The sequence below is a fragment of the Electrona antarctica genome, assembly GCF_951216825.1.
Source record: "Electrona antarctica genome assembly, chromosome: 20".
Taxonomy (NCBI): Eukaryota; Metazoa; Chordata; class Actinopteri; order Myctophiformes; family Myctophidae; genus Electrona; species Electrona antarctica.
This window is the reverse complement of record NC_136801.1, coordinates 10,001,926-10,022,554: the sequence shown is the minus strand read 5'-3', so window position 1 is coordinate 10,022,554 and position 20,629 is coordinate 10,001,926. Positions and strand designations below refer to the sequence as shown.

The 20,629-nt window shown below is 45.4% G+C and overlaps 1 protein-coding gene across 3 annotated transcripts in view; it reads left to right on the top strand.

Moving 5' to 3' along the window:
* dlgap1b (discs, large homolog-associated protein 1b) overlaps window positions 1–20,629 on the top strand; it is a 181,322-nt gene that overhangs the window by 100,192 nt on the left and 60,501 nt on the right. For all 3 annotated transcript variants that reach the window (XM_079490055.1, XM_079490056.1, XM_079490057.1), the window contains 2 exons: window positions 7,421–8,454; window positions 10,963–11,177. In XM_079490055.1, coding sequence (XP_079346181.1) covers window positions 7,465–8,454; window positions 10,963–11,177 — 1,205 coding nt within the window. In that variant the 5' untranslated portion in view covers window positions 7,421–7,464. The remainder of the gene's footprint in view (window positions 1–7,420; window positions 8,455–10,962; window positions 11,178–20,629) is intronic.

Here is a 20,629-nt window from a genome sequence, read left to right as displayed (position 1 = left end):
ATTCTCAAGGCTTTAAAGGCACTTTTTACACAAAGTAACTATACTAACTAAAGTTTTCAAATAATTCTAGTGGAGTAAAAGTACGATATTTAATTCTGAGATGTAATGGAGTAGAAGTAAAAGTGTAACAAATTTGAAATACCCCAGTATTACTCAAGTAGAATTACCTGTTAGATTTTTGACCACACGAACTGACGCTCCCCACTTTGAGAACCAAATGCTCTGTAGAGACCATTGAATACAGAGGCACCATAAACCATTTTCACAAAAACTGTATATAAATAAATAATATTGAGATTGATTGGTTGTCTGCCGTTTTGAATTGGATTGGATTTTACAGGTGAAAGTGTAGGAGACCATAATTGTCCACCTCACCTTCACTTTCATGCTCTGAGATATTTCTGTGCCCGCTGTCGCTTTCATGTCCCCTTATTCCTTCTTGATAGTCAACCATCAAGGAAAGTCTATACCTGGCTGATGTAACAGCATGACATACTATTTCAAACCACAACCAGACACCGTTTGGTGAGGAAATTAGGAAATCCATGAAGGGTGTTTTTTTTCCCCCTTTTAAGGATGATAAAATGTGTCCTTTTCAAAAATAGGAATTGAAAAAATCCCCAAAGGATAGCACATCAGAGGCTCTGATGGAGGCTCTTAGCCCAAATGTGTAAGCGTCCGTTTATTTGTGCCAATAAAAAAGTGGAAGTGTGAGTAGGCCTACTTTGTCCTCCACAGATTTTAAATTTGGGGACGTGCTACCTTTTGGGGATTTTTTCAATTCCTATTCTTGATATGCATACTAGCCACTCCACTGAGAGAACTTTTTTCTTATAAAGTTTGTCCTAAAGTTGTTCACTATTTCCTTTTGAATGTATATTAACCAATTCACAAATTCAGATATTTTTTGTCTTGCCCAAAGACATGCCAGGGTTAATGTGATTAACTTTAAATGAAGGAGATTGAGAAGATGAGGTAATTACTACCCATGTTCCTTACGCTAGAGCAACAGCCCTGTCGTGTCCAGTGACATCACACTGCTGCAGCGTGGAAATAACATGTACCACCATGACTTCATATGATTTCCATTTTATTGCATGCACACACACACACACACACACACACACACACACACACACACACACACACACACACACACACACACACACGCCAAAGTGCAATGTGATTGTCCTATGAATTCCCTCGGCTTCCTTACCATCTCAACAAAACTCGGGCTCACACTCGGAGCCTTTGTTTATTTGATTTGGTGCAAAACCTTGCTGTTTGGCTGAAACCTTGTATCTCCATTCTCCAATATGTCACATACTGTAGTACTTCATCATACAATATAGTGGGGCACAAACGTATCACATATCTACACGCTCAATCGCTTCGAGCCTGTAGATCAGCTATTTTCACTATTTTAGAAACATTTTGAATATGAAAGTGGTTACATCTGTCCGTGGGTGAAAAGTATCAACAACAGCGTGTCACTAATTACATTGGATCCATTTGGAACACAGGTTATTTTTTTCCCTCATTTCGTAAAAAGTTATATGGTTTTGGACATACAAGGTTTACCACCCGACCAGCGGCGATATGAAAACATTGCACGGCATAAATGGAAAGTGAAGATTAGGCCCGGGAGCAGCTGGCTCCCGGGCTTGGCCCCAGATAGGGGATGCTTTACAGGGGATGATGATGGAGGCAACGGGAGGAATCTGTTTTCCATTTCTTTCCTATTCTTTTTGTTCTGCCGATAAGTGAATCTCAATCTTGTCCAAACAAGCGTGACTGCCAAGCTGAATTTAGACCGTTGTGCTGCTGATGCTGCAGCGAGAGGTGCTATACTACTGGATAACTTATATACCCTAGCATGGCTTGTTTCATCACTGCTGCCTTTTATTTACTGTCCTCCCCTTGTAGCGTACAATCACTAAATAAAAGTTGCTGAGATGTAATTATTTTTTGTTTTATTTGCAGTGGTCTGGGGACAGTATATAACCCCACGAGGGGGGTTCATTTTACGCTTGGTGTCGCAGGCGTTGCGGGAACAGCCAGCGATTGAAGAAGTTCTCACATTTTTTTACTTAAGTAAAAGTATCAGTACCCCAATGTAGAAAAACTCTGTTACAAGTAAAAGTCTGGTATTCAACTTTTACTTGAGTAAGAATGCAACAATTATTGGCATAAAAATATACCTAATATACCAAAAAATAAAACTACTCATTGTGCAGAATGTCCAATTAGTTTTTAAAAAGCATAAAAGATCTTTTGAAAATAGCAGATCTACAATCTCACAATGTGCATTGTGATCTTAAGTAAATATAGCCTATAGCGTCGCAGTCACGCCCCCTTTCATGACTAAATAATTCCCAATGCATTTTTCCCATAGACATTTCAAAACGTATTTATTTAAAGACCTTATAAGCGTCATACAAACCCAACTCGAGTTGTGACTAATCATGACAACAAACACAATATTTTGGACCAAACAAATAATTACAAAGAGGAAAAACAACAAAAGAAGTGTTGTAACCTGCCATTTTCTTTTCTTTTCTAATTATTTGTTGTCATGATTTGTCACAACTCGAGTTGGCTTTGTACAAGGCTTAAAAGGTCTTTAAATAAATACTTTTTGAAATGTCTATGAGGAAAATGAACAGGGAATCATTTCCTGGGCCCTGCGGGACTGCGACGCTAGGGCTGGAGTGGTTAATGTATGTTTTGTAATAATGATTCAAATCTAGAAAGTAACTATAGTAAATATTGGAAATACAGTACTCCACTAAAGTAAAAAGAATACCAGTACTTAAGTAAATTGTACTTACGGTATAGTTACTTTACACCACGGAAAACAGCTCATGGAACTGTTGGAAGTGAGCTCTGTAGTTCCAGCTGAGCACCCAAAGTATCAGATCTATGTACATGCTGTACATGCTCAGTCAAATGAACACCCTACTCCGTTTCATGTCAAGGCCCATGCAGTATATTTTCACATTCACAGACCACCATTAATTTGATGAGATTTAGCTTTTCAGACCCACATCGTTAGATAAGATTTTGTCCACAATTCCATGCTGTATTGATGTGGTACCATAGGAGAGATAACAGGCAAACGATCAAATTAACAATTATTCTACATTCACTAATTGTGTAGATTATTGTTTAAGTAATGCAGATGTTTAACAATAATTTAACTCTTGAGAGCATAAAATGAAACCAAATGGATGGACCCATAAGGGTCCATTACGCTCTCAAGAGTAAGGGTCCGTAAGGGTCCATTCGGTTTCATTTTACGCTCTCAAGAGTTAAAATATTGTTAAATCTATAAGGGTCCATTTGGTCCGTTCATCATTTAGCTGGGGACCACCTGGAACCCCCTCAAGGACCACTGGTGGTCCCCAGATCACTGGTTGAAAGCCACTGCCCTACTCGATAATACTACACCGTCACAAAAAATAAATACAGATCGGCAAGCTCGAAACAGGACACAAAGCAGCATGTTTTGAGCTTCTAGATCTGCAAAAAATCACACCCGTGTGAAGTGAGTGGTGCAACTCCGGGTGGGGGAGTCCAGACCCACAGGAACGCACCCAGGGTGCCGGCCCGGTTCCGGCAAGCCGCCCCGCGTCCGAAACAGTAGAGAAATGACAGAGTTACCATGTGGGGGTCCCCAGGGGTGTGTGTGTGGGGGGGGGGGGAGTTCCAGACCCCCAGGAACCGGGCCGGTTCTGGCGTGCCGCCCTGCGTCCGAAATGGTTGAGAAATGACAGAGTTACCGTGCGGCGGTCCCGCTACTGTACCCTCTACTGTACTGTATGTACTGACTGTACTGGCACATGCCCGAAAGCATCATATATACAGTTAATATGTGCGTGTGTGTTTGTGTGTGTGTTAGGTTGCGCACAGGTGGTGAAAAACAACCATGTTGTTTTCATGCTCACAGCTACCCAGCTACCCAGCCACCCACCCACACACACACATAGCTCCGTAAGGGAGTGGTTGCACCACAAAAAAAAATCATTTGAATCCTGAAAAGTCCGTTTTTGAACATATGAGGTTTCCGCCCGACAGTAGTCGTCGTTGTTGGAATGGTGATGGGGATCGCCTAGACCAGGGGTTCCCAAACTGTGGCGCACCGCAAACGCCCTCTAGGGGGTGCTTGACATGAAAAGGGTAATGGCGGTTTTATGGTGTTATTTATTTAACACAAACGGCAAAATCAACACTGTTTGTAAGGAGATGTATAGAGCAGCTGCGGGAGTATACAGCAGCTGCATGCCTCTCAGTGCAGTGACATTCTGTGATTATTTGCCACAATCATATTAAAAAATCTATAATTTTCTGCCAAATACAACGGGACTGAGCGTTGGGGGGTGCGTCAGCTAGGTCAGGAGGTAACAAGCGGTGCACGGCCAAAAACATTTGGGGGCCGCTGGCCTATAGACACTACATGGGGCGCTCAGCTACTTTGGACATACAGTTTTACCTCTAATAGAATTAAGAGCCACAGCAGCTGTCTATGAGCGGAGCTGTGTTGTTGTCCCTGACAGCGTGTCACAACCAGCATGTCCCATGATACATTGCTGCTATATCACACCTGACAACCATGGCAGCATCAGAATTCAACATTGGAAACCCCAGCAAACCAGCCAGGGAGATATGCATGGGAATGTGTGTGCTTGGGCACGGCTGTGTCTGTGTCTGTTTCTCTCTCTCTCTCTCCCTGTGTGTGTGTGTGTGTGTGTGTGTGTGTGTGTGTGTGTGTGTGTGTGTGTGTGTGTGTGTGTGTGTGTGTGTGTGTGTGTGTGTGTGTGTGTGTGTGTGTGTGTGTGTGTGTGTGTGTGTGTGTGTGTGTGTGTGTGTGTGTGTGTGTGTGTGTGTGTGTGTGTGTGTGTGTTTCTCTCTCTCTCTCTGTGTGCGTGCGTGTGTGCGTGTCGCTAGCAGGCAGCCAGCCAACATGACCCAACTGCAGCTTTTTAGCTTCAGTGCCGGTCTGTGGCCAGCTGTGGACTGCCGCGAGGATCTTTTATTCAGGTCACATTCTGCGCTTCAGTGGCCAAGTGAAGAAAACCTCTGTCAATTGACTGCAATGAATACCTTTAGCTGGACATGGTCCAGTTTTTAAGTGTGTGTGTGTGTGTGTGTGTGTGTGTGTGTGTGTGTGTGTGTGTGTGTGTGTGTGTGCGTGTGCGTGCGTGCATACACATTTCTGTGCTTATCTTTTCATGCACTATACGTTCAGTATCGGATTCCATTTTCAGTCTCACAATACGGGACAATACTATGACAAACAGGCCTAATTCTCTCCCTGGCAGGGGGGGGGGGGGTTGTATCCAGCGGATTTCCGTGGATAACGAAATGTCATGAATATTTCCCAGTGCATCTATTTATTCCCGACATTCACTCGAATTCATTCAGACATGTGTGCCCCGCGATGGGTCTTGCACATTCTGTCCTCCCCGCTATGTCACAAATTGATTTTCATGTTATTTCGCTCCTTTGCTCTTTCCCCCTAGTTTCCTCTCATTATGTCTCCAGTTACCCCCCTCTTGCTCCCGTTTTCTCTTGACTCTTTACTTCTTTTTTTTTACCACACTGGCCTTTGGTAGCACTTGGTAAGTAACAGTAATGAATTCCCCGTGTTGAATTGAGCCCCGGCGCTGTCAGAACCGAGCACCCGGGTTGCATGGGCTCTAGTTAATGTCCTGTTAGCTTTACCTCCAGTCCAACGGAGCGCAGTGAGGGTTAAGCAGCCAGCCAGCCAGCCACAGCCCCGGACGGGCACAGGGACGACCGTTAAAGGAGCGCAGTGAGGGTTAAGCAGCCAGCCAGCCAGCCACAGCCCCGGACGGGCACAGGGACGGCCGTTAGAGCAGTGAGGGTTAAGCAGCCAGCCAGCCAGCCACAGCCCCGGACGGGCACAGGGACGGCCGTTAAAGCCCCGGACGGGCACAGGGACGGCCGTTAAAGGGGCTCTGATGGATGCCATTGTTTTCGTGTCACCGCGGAAGGGAAAGGTCGTTTATAGCCGGTTGCCTTGCTTGGCCCAGAAGCTGTCGGATTGGATTTTACTGGCCAATTAGTCTGCCCTTAAGAGCAACACTAGAGGGATAGAGGGATTCTGAAGCACCAGAATGTGGTCATTTCTGTGTGTGTGCGTGCGCGCATGCGCATGTTTGCACTTCACCAGCGTGGACAGGACTAAACCTAAATGCTCTTGCACTGTGCAGGTGTTCTTGCATTGCCCTCTCTGTTGCCTCCTCTGGATTGTGTTGTGATCGGGTTCTATTATTTTTATTTTTATTTTTATTTTTATTTTTATTTTTATTTTTATTTTTATTTTTATTTTTATTTTTATTTTTATTTTTATTTTTATTTTTATTTTTATTTTTATTTTTATTTTTATTTTTATTTTTATTTTTATTTTTATTTTTATTTTTATTTTTATTTGTATTTTTATTTTTATTTTTATTTTTATTACTCTGTTTTTGTTTTTGTTTTTTTTAATTATTATTAATAATTTAATATCTCTTATTTTACCCCCTTTTAAGTTGTTTATTAATTCTTTCTGTGAACATAACCATGTGATCCCTTTCTTTGTATATTGGTTTTATACCTGTATGGTATATATGTTGTGTGTATCTTAGTTATGTACTCAACTTATTGGTTTTATACCTGTATATAATTTATGTTGTTTGTATGTCTGGCCTCGTGGGGAAAGATGGTGGGTGGGTGGGGAGGATTGGGAAAGGAGTTGTGGGAGAAAATATAAAAACAAAGAGTTGTATTTTCTTTCTGTGAAACTTGCATAATATGATGTCATACTCTTTGAATAAAATGTATTAAATAAAAAAAAAAGAATGAGGCTAAAGGCATTGCATGGTTAGGAGGAAAGAGATATGTCTCCTCGCCTATCGATTGATATGTACTGTTTAATTTTTCATATTCATAATCATATTGCTGCTTCTTTGCCAACACTACTCATGGATAAATATAGCTTACACTTGAGTTGGAAATAGATGAGAGGTTCTCCAGTTTCCACTTCCTCCTTTGTTACCCTCAGATCCCTCAGATCCCGTGACACTTGCTTTTTTTCCCCGTGCTTTTCTTTTGTATAGCGTACTCTAATCTACTGATGCAAACTGAGAAGTGAAGCTTGAGAATTGATCTGGATGTCAGGGAATGCGTGCCAAGTGTGTGCTATATTTAGAGAACATTCTTTGGGTGTTTTGAAGGACAAAAGAAAAAATCCAAGTACGGAACGGGCACAACTTCTGTCGGCATCAATATGTCTGCACATTCACAGAGCAGCTGCCAAAAAGTGTCCTTCAAACCGGAGCAGATGGACTGTGCCGTATTGTATGCAAATGCAAAGTGTTTCATAATTGTCTTCTCTGTCTGTCTCTCCGTGCAGAGCTCCCTCATTAGCAGCCGGATGTGTGCGTCAGCCCATCCACAATGACCATGAAGGGCCTTTCCGGCAGCCGCAGCCACCATCACGCGGTGAGCTGCGACCCCTCCTCCATGACCCTGGGGCACCCGGAACGCCGGCCGTACTTCCTCAACCCTGGAGACACGCACCCGGCGGACCACCCGTACTATGCCCAGCGCAGCTCCTTCCAGTCCGAGTGCACCCCTTACCCCGACCTGGCCAGCTGCACCTTCCCTCGCAGACACTGCAGCACCCACCATGAGGCCAAGGAGGAGTGCAGCGCCCTGGTGCCCTACACTGGTGGCGGGCCACCGGCGGGCGGCAAAGGAGGCAGCGGAGGAGGAAGCGGCGGCGGCGGGAACAACAACAACCGCGTCCCCACCAACCTCCTGGCGCAGTTTGAGCGGCAGGCGCCGGTGCAGCGCGACGGCTACCACACGCTGCAGTACAAGCGCACGGCCACGGAGCACCAGCGCAGCGACAGCCCGGGACGCATCCGACACCTGGTCCACTCGGTCCAGAAGCTCTTCACCAAGTCCCACTCCCTGGAGGGGCCCCCCCCGGGGCCCGGGACAGGTGGTGGCGGTGGGAGAGTGAACGGGGGCAAGGCCAGCCCCGACGACCCCCCGTCGAGCTCGGGGACCTTGAAGCTCAGCAAGCGCGGCAAGAGTAAAGACCGCTCCAAGTCGGAGCCCAAGATGCGCACGGCCACCTCGGGCTACTGGAGCTCGGACGACACTCTGGACCGGGAGTTCTGCAACTACCACCACCACCACCGGCAAGCGCCGTCGGGGGTGATGACCATGGGGCGCCACCCGGACAAGTCGCAGTCGCAGTACTTCATGGAGTCCTACAACACCATCAGCGCCCATACGCTCAAGACATCGCGTAGCAACAACGACGTGAAGTGCTCGACGTGCTCGGCGGGCAGCTCCGGGGGGCTGCAGCTGGCGAGGGCACTGGACGCCGGGCAGCAGCTGCAGCTGAAGAAGAGCTCGTGGTCGTCCACACTGACGGTGAGCAGAGCCAGGGAGGTCTACCAGAAGGTCAACCTAGATAGAGCGCTAGTGAAAGCCGAGCAGGCACGCACCTGCCACTTCCTGCAGGTAGGACTTTTAACCTCATGTCTGGCATGCTGTGGTGGGTCCCGGTCGCATGCTGTGGTGGGTCCCGGTCGCATGCTGTGGTGGATCCCGGTCGCATGCTGTGGTGGGTCCCGGTCGCATTCTGTGGTGGGTCCCGGTCGCATGCTGTGGTGGGTCCCGGTCGCATGCTGTGGTGGGTCCCGGTCGCATTCTGTGGTGGGTCCCGGTCGCATGTTGTGGTGGGTCCCGGTCGCATGCTGTGGTGGGTCCCGGTCGCATTCTGTGGTGGATCCCGGTCGCATGTTGTGGTGGATCCCGGTCGCATGCTGCTTGCCTGCGAGCTCTCACTGTTATGACCATGAGTCAGCTGTTGCATGTTATCACTGTTCCTCAGTGTCTGTGTACTTTGCATGTGCATAAACATATGTGTTTTTACTGCTGTACCACTGCACGATATTATGTACTGTACATGCAGTAGTCGAAAAGGATGGATGTTTACATCCCACAGTTAGCCTCTGCATATTGGATTAGCAAAGTGCCAAGCCGATTTCACTATGTCTGGTGTGCATGCATTGCTTATCTGGCACAAGAGAAATGCTTTGCATTAAGCCTGCATTTGTCTTCAAATAGAAGATCAGATACAGCAGTGCCAAAGTAGCTACACCACTGTGCAGCTCTGATCCATCTTCAAAGCCTAGATGTGGACATGCCAGTGCAGCATCATTCTGTAGCTACTGCTGCTGTGGTAGCAGCAGTAGCTACTAATGCCCTGGGTGATAGCATGCATGTGTCTTTCCTTTTCTATGTATGCATGCGTCTCTCCGGCAGAACTAGATGTGCTGCTGGGAGACCAGAGGAAGCCGGAGGGCATAATAACCTAACCGTATTTGGAGAGAATATCACACATCCCTTGAGCTCCCATGGTACCTCACTGCCTCGCTGTGTGCCCTCCTCCCCTCCCCCCTTCCCTGGAAGGAGATAAAAGAGGAAGACATTCCGTCTGATGCATCCTCTCTCACGACCACGTGTGCTGCAAATATGAGCCCCGAGGAGAGATGGATGAGACAGAAAAGGGGTGACAAAGAGACGGAGACAGTGTACACGAGTCGTCGCACACAGGGGGGGACCAACAGAGAGCGGGAGGGGAGGGGAGGGGAGGGGACGGGACGGGAGGGGAGACTGGTCTCTGTGGCCATGCATTTTAACAGCTCGGAAGGAGATGAAGGAGGGATATTGTGTATGCATGGCATGGCCACACGTTTTCTCCGCCAGAAGGAAACTGCAGTTTTACATAAGAGTTTCCCAAGGCTCCCGTTCCTGTTTTACCTTCACATATACAGTACACAACACATGTGCACAGTACTCGCATGAAGATGACGCAGACTCCCACGCAAACACTTCCACACACATGCAGACCCTCAAGCCTGCATGTCTAAGTCCCGAGCCCCCCTCTCTCCTTCCTGCACCTCGGTGAAACCTGAAGGTTAAAAAATGTGTCGAGCATCTTGAAAGCTCCGCACCACGCCGCTAGAATGCCGGGGTCATCCTGCGGAATTCTGTGTGTCATTCAGATGCGCTTCTTCAGGTCTGTGCAGATGTTGTCAGATGTCACTACTCTACTCTGGTTGACATCAAGGTCTGTCCGTGGCTTGGTTTCCCTATGGCTACCGCTTCCTGCTCAATGACACGCATCATTCATTTATTCAGTCAGTCAGTGTCTCTCTCTCTCTCTCTCTCTCTCTCTTTCTCTCACACTGTATCTCTTTTCTTCTTTCACCTCAGAGCTGGTGCCCTAAAAGCCACTCACGTTGGGACCACAGTGTTTTCCACTGAACAAAACCTTCTTTGTTTTGCTAGCACTTTTACTCCCCCCCCCCCCCACCCCCCCCAACACCACCACCACTCTCTCTGTCTCTGTCTCTCGCGCTCACTTAGACGAGAACTCCTAGATAGCCTTGGCTCCTTCTTCTTTTTTTCTCTTTTCTTTTCTTTTTTTTTTTTTTACACATTCATTGGAAGTGTGTGAAAAGTCCGAAAAGTGGACCGGGGGGCCCCACAGCGCTGCAACGTTTTGTCTAAAACAATTTATCTGGCTGCATTTGATATGCCACATGCGTCACAGGAAAGTCACACGGAGGCCTTCGGTGCATGCACGCTTGTTATGGTACGCGGCGTCATTGTGGTTTCTTCCTGCGAATTACGTTACTGTTAACCACTGATCCTTCACAGCATGATGGGTAACATGTCACTGGATGGATGGTGAGCCGGTAGGTGGGTTTTCTGGTTGCTTGTCAGAGGGATATTTAAGGACAGGGAAGACATCCTTCTTTGGACTCTTTTGTGTGTCTGCACGTTTTCTCGCGTAAGTTGTTTTGACAGTCTCTCCTGTCCCGTCGTGATCAGCACGTTTTAATTCAGTCCTCGCCGTCGTCTCTACAGGTGCCCCAGGATGAGTGGAGCGCTTTCTCGCCGCTGGGAAAGGACGACGAGATCCCGTGCCGGAGGATGCGCAGCGGCAGCTACATCAGGGCCATGGCGGACGAGGACAGCGGGGACTCTGACTGCAGCCCCAAACCCTCGCCCAAGGTTCAAGCGCGGCGGGCCAGCTACCTGAAGGCGACCCAGCCATCCCTCACTGAGATGACCACGCTCCAGTGAGTAACGTTACCCTATGCATGAGCTTCCTAGTCTAACCCGTCATGCCATATGAAATTCCAGGTCCCAAATGTTGTAAGTTTGTTAGTGTGGTGTGGTGTGTGTGTGTGTGGTGTGCGCACGTGCTTGCGTGTGCACGCATGCTTGCGTGTCTTTGTGCACATGTGTATCTGAATAAGCTGTGTAAGCCCTCATGGGCGTGTTAACATTTCGGCTCCTTCAGCATGTGAAGTTCAAGAGAGTGCGTAAAACGTAATGAACACTCCAGATCTTGCTGCGTGTTTAGCTTGCTTATTATGTAGACATACTGCTTGACTGAAACAAACGGAAAGATACTGCGCCAGAGTGCAAGAAAGACATGGAGGGAGACGGGGGGGGGGGGGGGGGGGGGGGGGGCGGGGGAAGAGAGTCAGAGAGACAGAAAGATAACTTGAGAGAGTAACAGATAAAGAGAAAGTGTTACACTATCATTAATTAATTAATTAATTTGCCACTTAAACCTCATACTTGGGCTGGAATCCTCCCGGATTAGGGGCTCACTAGTTTTCGCTCTACATGTCTGTGGTGCAAATAGCCCAAAAATATGAGTTTGTAGACTTTGTAGAATGCTATTCTCGCCGAATGTTCATCCCAGAATAACATAATAGGATTGACTGTAGGATTCATGTGGTTAATGTCGCTGTGCAAGAACAGCCAGAGTGCAGGTGAATTAGAGGGAGGACGATTGGAGAGAGAGATAGGGGAGGTGGGGTAATGTGTGATCACGTTGCACCTTTCTGTTTGTGTGTCAATACCCGACTCTCAGTGGCCCAGTTTTAATTACCTGTTCCCTGTGTACACCTCAGATAAACCCCGCTATCTTCACAGTCGGCCTCTGTATCTCTCCACTCTCGGGCCCAAACATTCAGTGCTCTGCCTGTATGATAAAAAAACAAATAGATGACACCTCAAGGGGCGTGCAAGATAGGTTGCAGGAGTAAAGTTCCTGCCCGGCATCCGTGCAATGGGGAATGGTGCCTCTGGGCTTGGCTGGCCGCTCCGACCAACACAATTGGCGTTGCTGTTCACAGGTGGGAAGCTGGCAGGGCAGGGTGATCTCTATCGCTGAACTATAGCAGCTACAGTCTGGTGGGTCAGGGTGGCCTGACCCACCCCCGTTGAATATACTGTAGATTCTGGGAAGAATGGCATGAAACCTATCGCATGTAGTAGCTTCTAACGACACTGGGCAGCGCTCGCTTCCGCTGTGGTCCGTCAGTGAAGTGTTTCCCCACCATCCACTACCATTATAAGCGTGATCTATGGCCGCCTGCCCCACTGGTTGGTCCTAGAGGTGGTTCCAGGTGGTCCTAAATGATAGAGAGTTGACCAAATGGACCCTTATATATCTTTAACCCTTGCAAGTGTAAAATGAAACCAAATGCCAATTGGTTTCATTTTATGCTCTCAGGAGTGAAATTATTCTGTACACAGGTTTTGGGTCTGAGAGGCTAAATCTCATCAAATGGTGGTCCGTGGCTCAAATGCTGAATAAATAATGGGCCTTGATATGAAAAGGGTTGAAAACCCCTGCCTATAGGTGAAGTGGATGTCCTGTAATGCATTTGGAGAAAGTCAAATGACTGAATTAATTTGATTTTACCCTTGAGCAAAGCTTGTAGCACAATAACAGTCTATAGGTCACCAATATCGGGGTAACATACTGTACACGAGTGCCACCAGTGAAATACTAGGTGGGAAAAAGTGACGTACCAGGTCTCGGTTATTTTAATACACTAGCCCTTACCCGTTGTGAGATATTGCCCCCCCCCCTTGTGGCCGGGGGGGTACTGCGCCCTGGGTGCGTTTTTAATGCACTAATAAATTCATTATTAATCTATAATTTGTTAAATTGAAAAAAGGGCTTCGTTAAGACCTCCATATTATTATGGTCAATGCCTGTGTGAAAAGTGGGAGTGATTGGTGCAGGCAGTGAGGAGCTACGGCGGTGTTTCTGACAGACAGACACACATTCAGACATTGACTGAATTATAGTATGATGATGATGATGATGATTAACTTCCGTCACTGCCAGTGTTTTTCAGTGAAGAGACCCTTATTTTGGAGGCCTGTAGAGTAGAAGAAGAGAACGTAAATCCGAGCAGACCGCTTCATTCTGCTACCGAAAACCTCATTGCAACACGTTGCAACACACGTTTTTTTTATTATGTTTAATTCCTGAATGCAACGATGCATGAAATTGATCTTGCGTAGCTCGAAGCTTATTTTTAAGCATATACATTTATATAGAGTATGTTTCAGTCTTTATCACCTTGTAGCAGTAGCATGCCAGCAAGCATGCACACAAGCACTCACGCACGCGCACGCACACACACACACACACACACACACACACACACACACACACACACACACACACACACACACACACACACACACACACTACAGCACACTACAGCACAGCACAGCAGAGCACAGCACTACTCACTTCAGGACAAACCAATTTTTTCAAAAGTGTGAAGGTCAAACCACTCTCCACAGCTTTAAGAACAGTGTTCTTTTCTTCATCGTGTCTACTATGCATTTAGTGTTGGAAAGCTGAGAGGGAAGGTGTAGATGGAGCAATTTGTAATCCATCTCTGTCCCTTTGTCTACTTTCTACTTCACTTTTGTAATGGGAAAATGACATTTCATGGTGTTGTGTCATTCTCCAGGAGCGCTCTTGTAATACACTTTAATTGTGAGTTTAAGATATCCAGTACACTTTCTATATTGAAGTGATTGCTTTGAACTTTTCAAAGCATTAAAGACAATGATAGACAGTGGAAAGAATTGACGTCATCCACCGACCACAGATCATTATAATATCTAAAAAACAGCAGGGAGAGTTTTCCAGGTGCAATCATAGGCATGTTCTGTATCCGCCACTGTTAGGTATCCAAACCTTGTTAAAACAGGTACCAGTCAGGCAGTGTCGTTAGCACTACTACTACGTGTAGTGCTCAACATCAGCAAGAGTACACATGTTAACAACGAGAATCTGTATGCTGGAATATTCAGGGTGAGCGACAAAATAGCAGCCAGGAGAATGAGACTTGCAGGACACTGCCAAAGACACATTCTGCATAATGAGTACTTTTACTTTGGGTACTTTAAGTACATTTTGATGCCAATAACTCAATTAAAAGAATATATATATTCAAAACAAACTAAAACTAAACTCAAATTAAATTGGCTGGATGGGATTTTTTGGGTGTTTGATTGCTCTGGGTTTGATTGCTAATGGCTGAATAGGTCAAGACATGCCCCCTCATTAACATACCGTTCATGAAATACACCCTTGGGAAAAGCAGCTTGAAATACACATTTAAATGCATATTTTATTTAAATGTAAATTTAAATGTACATTTTAAATATACATTTAAATGTGTAATTAAAAGTGTAATTGAATGTGTATTTAAATGTGTATATAAATAATAATAAACAAATAGTCACAAATACATTTAATTGTTGATTTATATATTTATTTGCATATTTATTTATTTATTTTTGCATTTATTTATTTATTATTTCAGTTAGTCATTAATTCATTATTTTTTAGATATGGCAGTTTTAGCCCTCCATACTTTCTGGCCTTGACAGCCCATTCATCCAAACAGAAAAGTCCTGTCTGATTGCATTAAACAATGTTAAACTCACCAACATTGCAGCTGTACGAAAAGCTTGAATTTTCCTCTTTCTATCTGCAAAGTTTTTGTTTCATAAAAATCAACCATAGAAACGTTATGAACGTTATGAATCTGTCAAGAAATGCCCTGCATTTGATAATTTTTCTATTAGTGTCAGAGTTTGGAAGTGCTTGTTTTCAATAACACAACATTTTACTGCCTCCTGCATTATGTGACATTTAGAAACAGGTGGTACGCAGGACGGTTGAGTGATTTCCAACGAGCGCTTCCAAACTCCAACCCTCCATGCTGCTCAATGTTTTGCCATGAGGGGGGCGTGTCCTGATGGGAAAATCATGCATGTGCATACTCTCTATTTGTTGTGCATCTTTAGGCTCCCCAGAGACTGAACCCAGCTGGCTCCATTGCCTTCTCTCTAGCACCACCCTTAGGACAAAACTCCCACTTGCTCACAAGATATCTAATGGGTGGATTGCAATGCAACTTGTTCACTGCATTCATGCGGAGGATAAATCTTAAAGCTTTACAAGATTTTAAATAAATGTTCAAAAATAGCAGATGTACAAGCTTGCAACACAGCACGGAGTGACGTGCTGTGACCTTGTACGCTTTCACGGTTTCAACGGGTTAACATACGCTACCGCTGTGCAGCGAATCAAATCACAAGATCATCTACAAATTTCACTGTAATTTTAGACCTGCTATTTTCAAAAATGACAAACCTTTGCCTAGAGATAATGACATGTCCAAAATATAGGGACGGCGGGTTGAGCCGCTAAGTGTCCAAATTGTGCAACTGTAGTTGTGGACATTGTGAATTGCGGTTTTGAGATTACTTTTGTGTCTTGTGGGATAGTACTGTGTTATAGTAATTGTACCTTTTTAAATCATGCAGTGAACAGATAAAGCATGTCTTTAAATGGCTGGGACTATTCCACGCACAAAGAAATCATGGGAGAACATACCATCCCTTTTCCTCGCTCACTAACCATCTTTCTCTGCTGCACACAAACTGATTTATATCTGTCCCAGATCTTATCAAGTTCATTTATTTATTTATTTATTTTCCCGGCGGGAACTGGCATCCTGGATAATACGTTACAGTAATCACTTTCCCCGTCCCTCTTCCTCTATACCTCCTTCCATCTCTACAGTCGGCATGGGGAGAACGGTGAAAGCAGGGCTGGAAGAAGTACTCAGAATTTGGACCTAAGTAAAAGTAGCAATACCACAATGTAGGAATACTACATTCTGAACAGTTTTCTGAAAAAGTTACTATGGCTAAAATCTAAAATGACACAGATTTTCAAGGACCACCCCAGTAAACACCCCAGTAAATATTTAATAATATAAGAAGGCATATCAGAATAATTTCTATTTTATTTGATTGGTCATATTTGTTATGGACTGTTCTGAAGTCTAGGGGTATACTGCCACAATCATAAAAGAGTATTTATTTTAATACTCACAAATAAATAAGTTACAAAGTGGCTTAAAGTGCATGGCAAATATGACCCCAGAATGGCTCTGTGAGCACTGACGGAATGACTTACATTACAGGGTGATGAATGAAGTGAACAAAAGAAAAGGCGGTGATGACAAGACGGATAACACTAACTCAAAACCCTGACAAACATACAAGAACGAAACTACAACTGAACCTAACAAGCAAGAACTACACAGAACTAAACGGGACAAAACTCACACAACTTCCCAAAGGGAGTGAAACAAAGGGTAAAGCAAAACAACACATAAACTAACGAAACTAAGCAGACATAACGGAAATAACAGAAGTAGGCGTCTGGAGGGAAGACCAACGCTAAGCAGTGTTTCCTCCTCGAAGCGCTGGCAGAGAGTGAGCTTTATGGCCAGGTAGCCAAGGGTGCGTTCGGAAATGCGCACCGGGAATGTGGTCAGTTTGTTGAGTGTGGTGGGCGGTGACGTCACAGTGTGCCTTATTTACGAACGACCACAGCTGTGACGCATTCACACCGCCGACACCGGACAACCCCAGCTTCAGGGTAGGGTCGCTCAGTGCGGGCACTCGGCACACCCGGTGCGCAGCGCACTGGATTTTCGAACGACAATGCACCGAGTGCACTGAATAAACGAACGACAAGAGAGCACACCAGTGCGTTCAGGGCGCATTTCCGAACGCACCCCAAGACTCCGAGGTGCCACAGGACCGATTAGCCAATAGGATCCAAGCATTGGCTAGCCAGGCCCTCCTCAAGATGGCAGCTCATTAGGGACACATCACTCATCATCTGCAGGGATGACAGGAACAACAAACAGTTCCAAGCATAATAATAAGCGTCCCTATAAACTAGTACAACTAAGCAAGCCTACCAATAAATATATATAGATATAACAGCATTAGCTCTATATATTTATTACTACTAATCAAACATAATAATAAATACAGCCAACGGCTGTAACAATATTTAACATTATTGATCTTAAAGCTGGAAATATAGTTGGAAATATTTAGTTATTTAGTATTTAGTTTCTAAAAAAAAGAAATTAAATGAAAAAAGACCATTAACCGTTTCCGTCCATCCGACGTGTCAGCACGTCCTAGGGGTCCCAATCGACGCGTCCTAAAGACGTGTGAGGACGTCCTAGCGCATCCTCAATGATACGGGGCGAGATAAGAATATTCTGAATTTTTCCCTTTTTTTTATTTGTCAGTTCGCCTCTCGGCTACCGTATGCTCCGCTCTGTCCCCATGTTAGCTTATAAATGAGTTAGCCGTTAGCGCGGCGGAAAGAATGACTCGTCTCTCCTAATCCAGGCTTTCCGTGGTGTTGAACGGATCGATATACTGGCGCTTCATTTCTGCTCCTCATCCGTCTCTCCCGCAAAATATGAACGCTTTTTGGATCATATATCGTATAAACTAAAACGATCGCAATGTAAGCTAGCTATGTAAAGTGAACTTTTTTTAGTAGATTGTTTCCGGGTCATGGCTTTCCGAGTAAAAGCGGCCATGTTGTTCCGGCACCCCAGAGCTCCTATTTTGTGTTAATGCATCAAATGTATTCAATAAGGTCAGACATTGGCCACATTAATACAAGAAACGGAATTGTTTATGCAGGGGTCATGGCCTGAAAAAGTTAAGAGAACCACTGCATTATTCCCCAGGTGCATCCAGGCTCTTTCATGTATTTCTCTACAGCTCTTCTCTGCCCCGGCTACCCTTAGGATGGCACTTGGGTTCCATCCTGCACACGTCAACAATCCACATCCACCTTCTGAACCTGATCACATTTGACAGTCCGTGGGCTCAGGCCCGTTCTCCTGTGAAGGTTTTCATTTGAGACTGTCGTAGGCTAAAATATCCTCAATATTCTCCTGAGGCATCTTGTCTGCATGGAATATGTCTAGCTTGTGACAGATGGTCTGCGTCACTTTCCATGACTCTGTCCCATACAGGGGAACCTCAAGGACATTATACTCGGCTTAGTTTTTCACGGATTCACGGATGATCTCCATAAAGTCAGGGACAAATTAGCCATTGGGCCAGTGGGGCCGTGGCCCAGGAGCCCTTGGCTTTCAGGGGCCCTTCTGGGAAATTGGGTCGCGGAGTACTAGTTTTGACGCCCTGAAAAGGACTCCTGGGGCCCTTCATTGGCCATTGATTTAGTTAAATTTAGGTCAAAAACATGATACAAACACGGAAAAACACGAAAATGTTGCCCCCTCGAACATGGCGCTTTGGGGGCCCTGCAAAAATTAACCGGCCCAGGGGCCCTCGTGGGGGTTAATCCGTCCCTGCATAAAGTATAGAAGTCCTGATGTCACTTGGGTTATCCCCGGGTCACAGAAGTAGTTTTTTCTATTGACCAATACGACAACTGTCTTCCAAATATGAACAAATCAGCCAGGCGATTCTGTCAGGTATGTGACTGTGTCGTTTATGATTATTGACTTAGTTACATTTGATGTCTGGATGTGTTTGGAGAAAATGCATTTATTTGCGTACTCTTTGGATAAATTAATACTTTTTTGATGCTTCATATCCATATGAGTAGAATCAGTTGTTTATTTTTGGAACACAGTTCTTATATGGCGATGCTATAGAGCACCGAAGTCTGACATCACTGCCGCTAGAGGGCGCTAGTCTTCTGCAGACCTGCAGGAGACACCCACCCTATACTCCTCCACCATACTCCTCCCTTTTAATATTATATCTGCTGACAGGTCATGCCCCAGCACCCCACAGTAAAGATCATCCTCCCTGTCGAGCCTCCCTCACCCCTCGAACATGGCCTACTTGTGTTGCTGTTTTGTATAGACGTTTAGCCAAACCGCAACAAGGTGGATTCAAACTTGGTGGACTGACGCTTTTACCCCTGTGCCACCAGAACGCCTAAGAATGCTCTGAAAAGCCTAATAAGCCCTTTACATGCAGCAGAGACTGCAGGCAGCGTTTGAGCAACAGGATGATCACAGCTGGGTAGATGTAACTATGGCCACATGTGCGTCACATCTCCAACGTCTCCGTCACCATTGCCCCTGCGGGCTGCAAGATTTTAATACACCCACTGTGTAAATTCACATTTTAGTTTTAAAGCAATTTTAGTGCTCCTTCTACACCTTTTTCCAGGTTTTAGACAGAGAGACCACTTCTCCACACAGCACGTGTTCTCGTCATCATCATCATGCCCTGCAGGGTGCCTGTATGGCCAGAAACCACCACCACCGTAGATGTGCATAACTGCAACATGCATGACAATACTGTTCTGCGTGAAAGCCATGGAACCTCAGTATGGTGTAAGTATAGCAGTGTGCACGGCGTCGTGCACACTGCTTTGGTGAAGTAAAGCAGTGTGCACGGCGCCGTGCACACTGCTTTGGTGAAGTAAAGCAGTGTGCACGGCGTCGTGCACTGCAGCAGCACCGCACAGACACTAGAGATGCATTTGAAAAGCACTCTTGACTAAATTGACAGCATTCATGACTAGTCAATAGCATCTGACAATTCAGCACTACTACTACCCTCACCCTGTAGGGTCCTCAGAGTTAATTTTGTACTAATAAATTACATATTCAAAGTAACTTGTAACTAAAGCTGTCAAACAATTCTAGTGGAGTAAAAAGTACAATATTTTTCCTCACAGTAATTATTGAAAGATAAAATGAAATGCTCAAGTACGGTAAAAGTACCTCAAAGCCATAAATAAGTTACAGTACTTACTTGATTGAGTAAATGTACTTGGTTACTTTGCACCTCTGCCTGCAGGTGCGTCATCAATCAGAATACCAGACGCGGGGCAGAATGGAGCAGACCATGTCAGAACATTTCTACAACCTCATTTTACCAGTTCCCACCCGCCAGAAATTAAATTCGAGGGCCACTATGAGATACCTCATGGCAACAATAACAAAAAATACCCTCATATACTGTGTGTATAAAAGTTAAAATGAAGAAAATGTTGCAGCGAGGATGAAGTGGTGCAGAGCTGAGTAAGCAGAGGCAGACATTCTTTTCTTTGATAGACTCTCTTCCATATTCAGTAGTATAGCCTGGAGCGGCGTTTGTGCTTTTTGCTGAGACGGATTCTCAAACGGACCGTCCGTGACATGTACAGGAGTCTGCACTTCCCTGTTCCCATCTCGGCGCATCCGATCTTGCGCTCCGATCTTGTACCCGGTTCCCCCTTTTTCCTTTCACCCAACCCCGAAGTTATACTCTGTCTATTATCCAACAGCCAAGAATGACTAATCTGGCTCGCTTTGCTGCGGTCGCCACGCTCTAT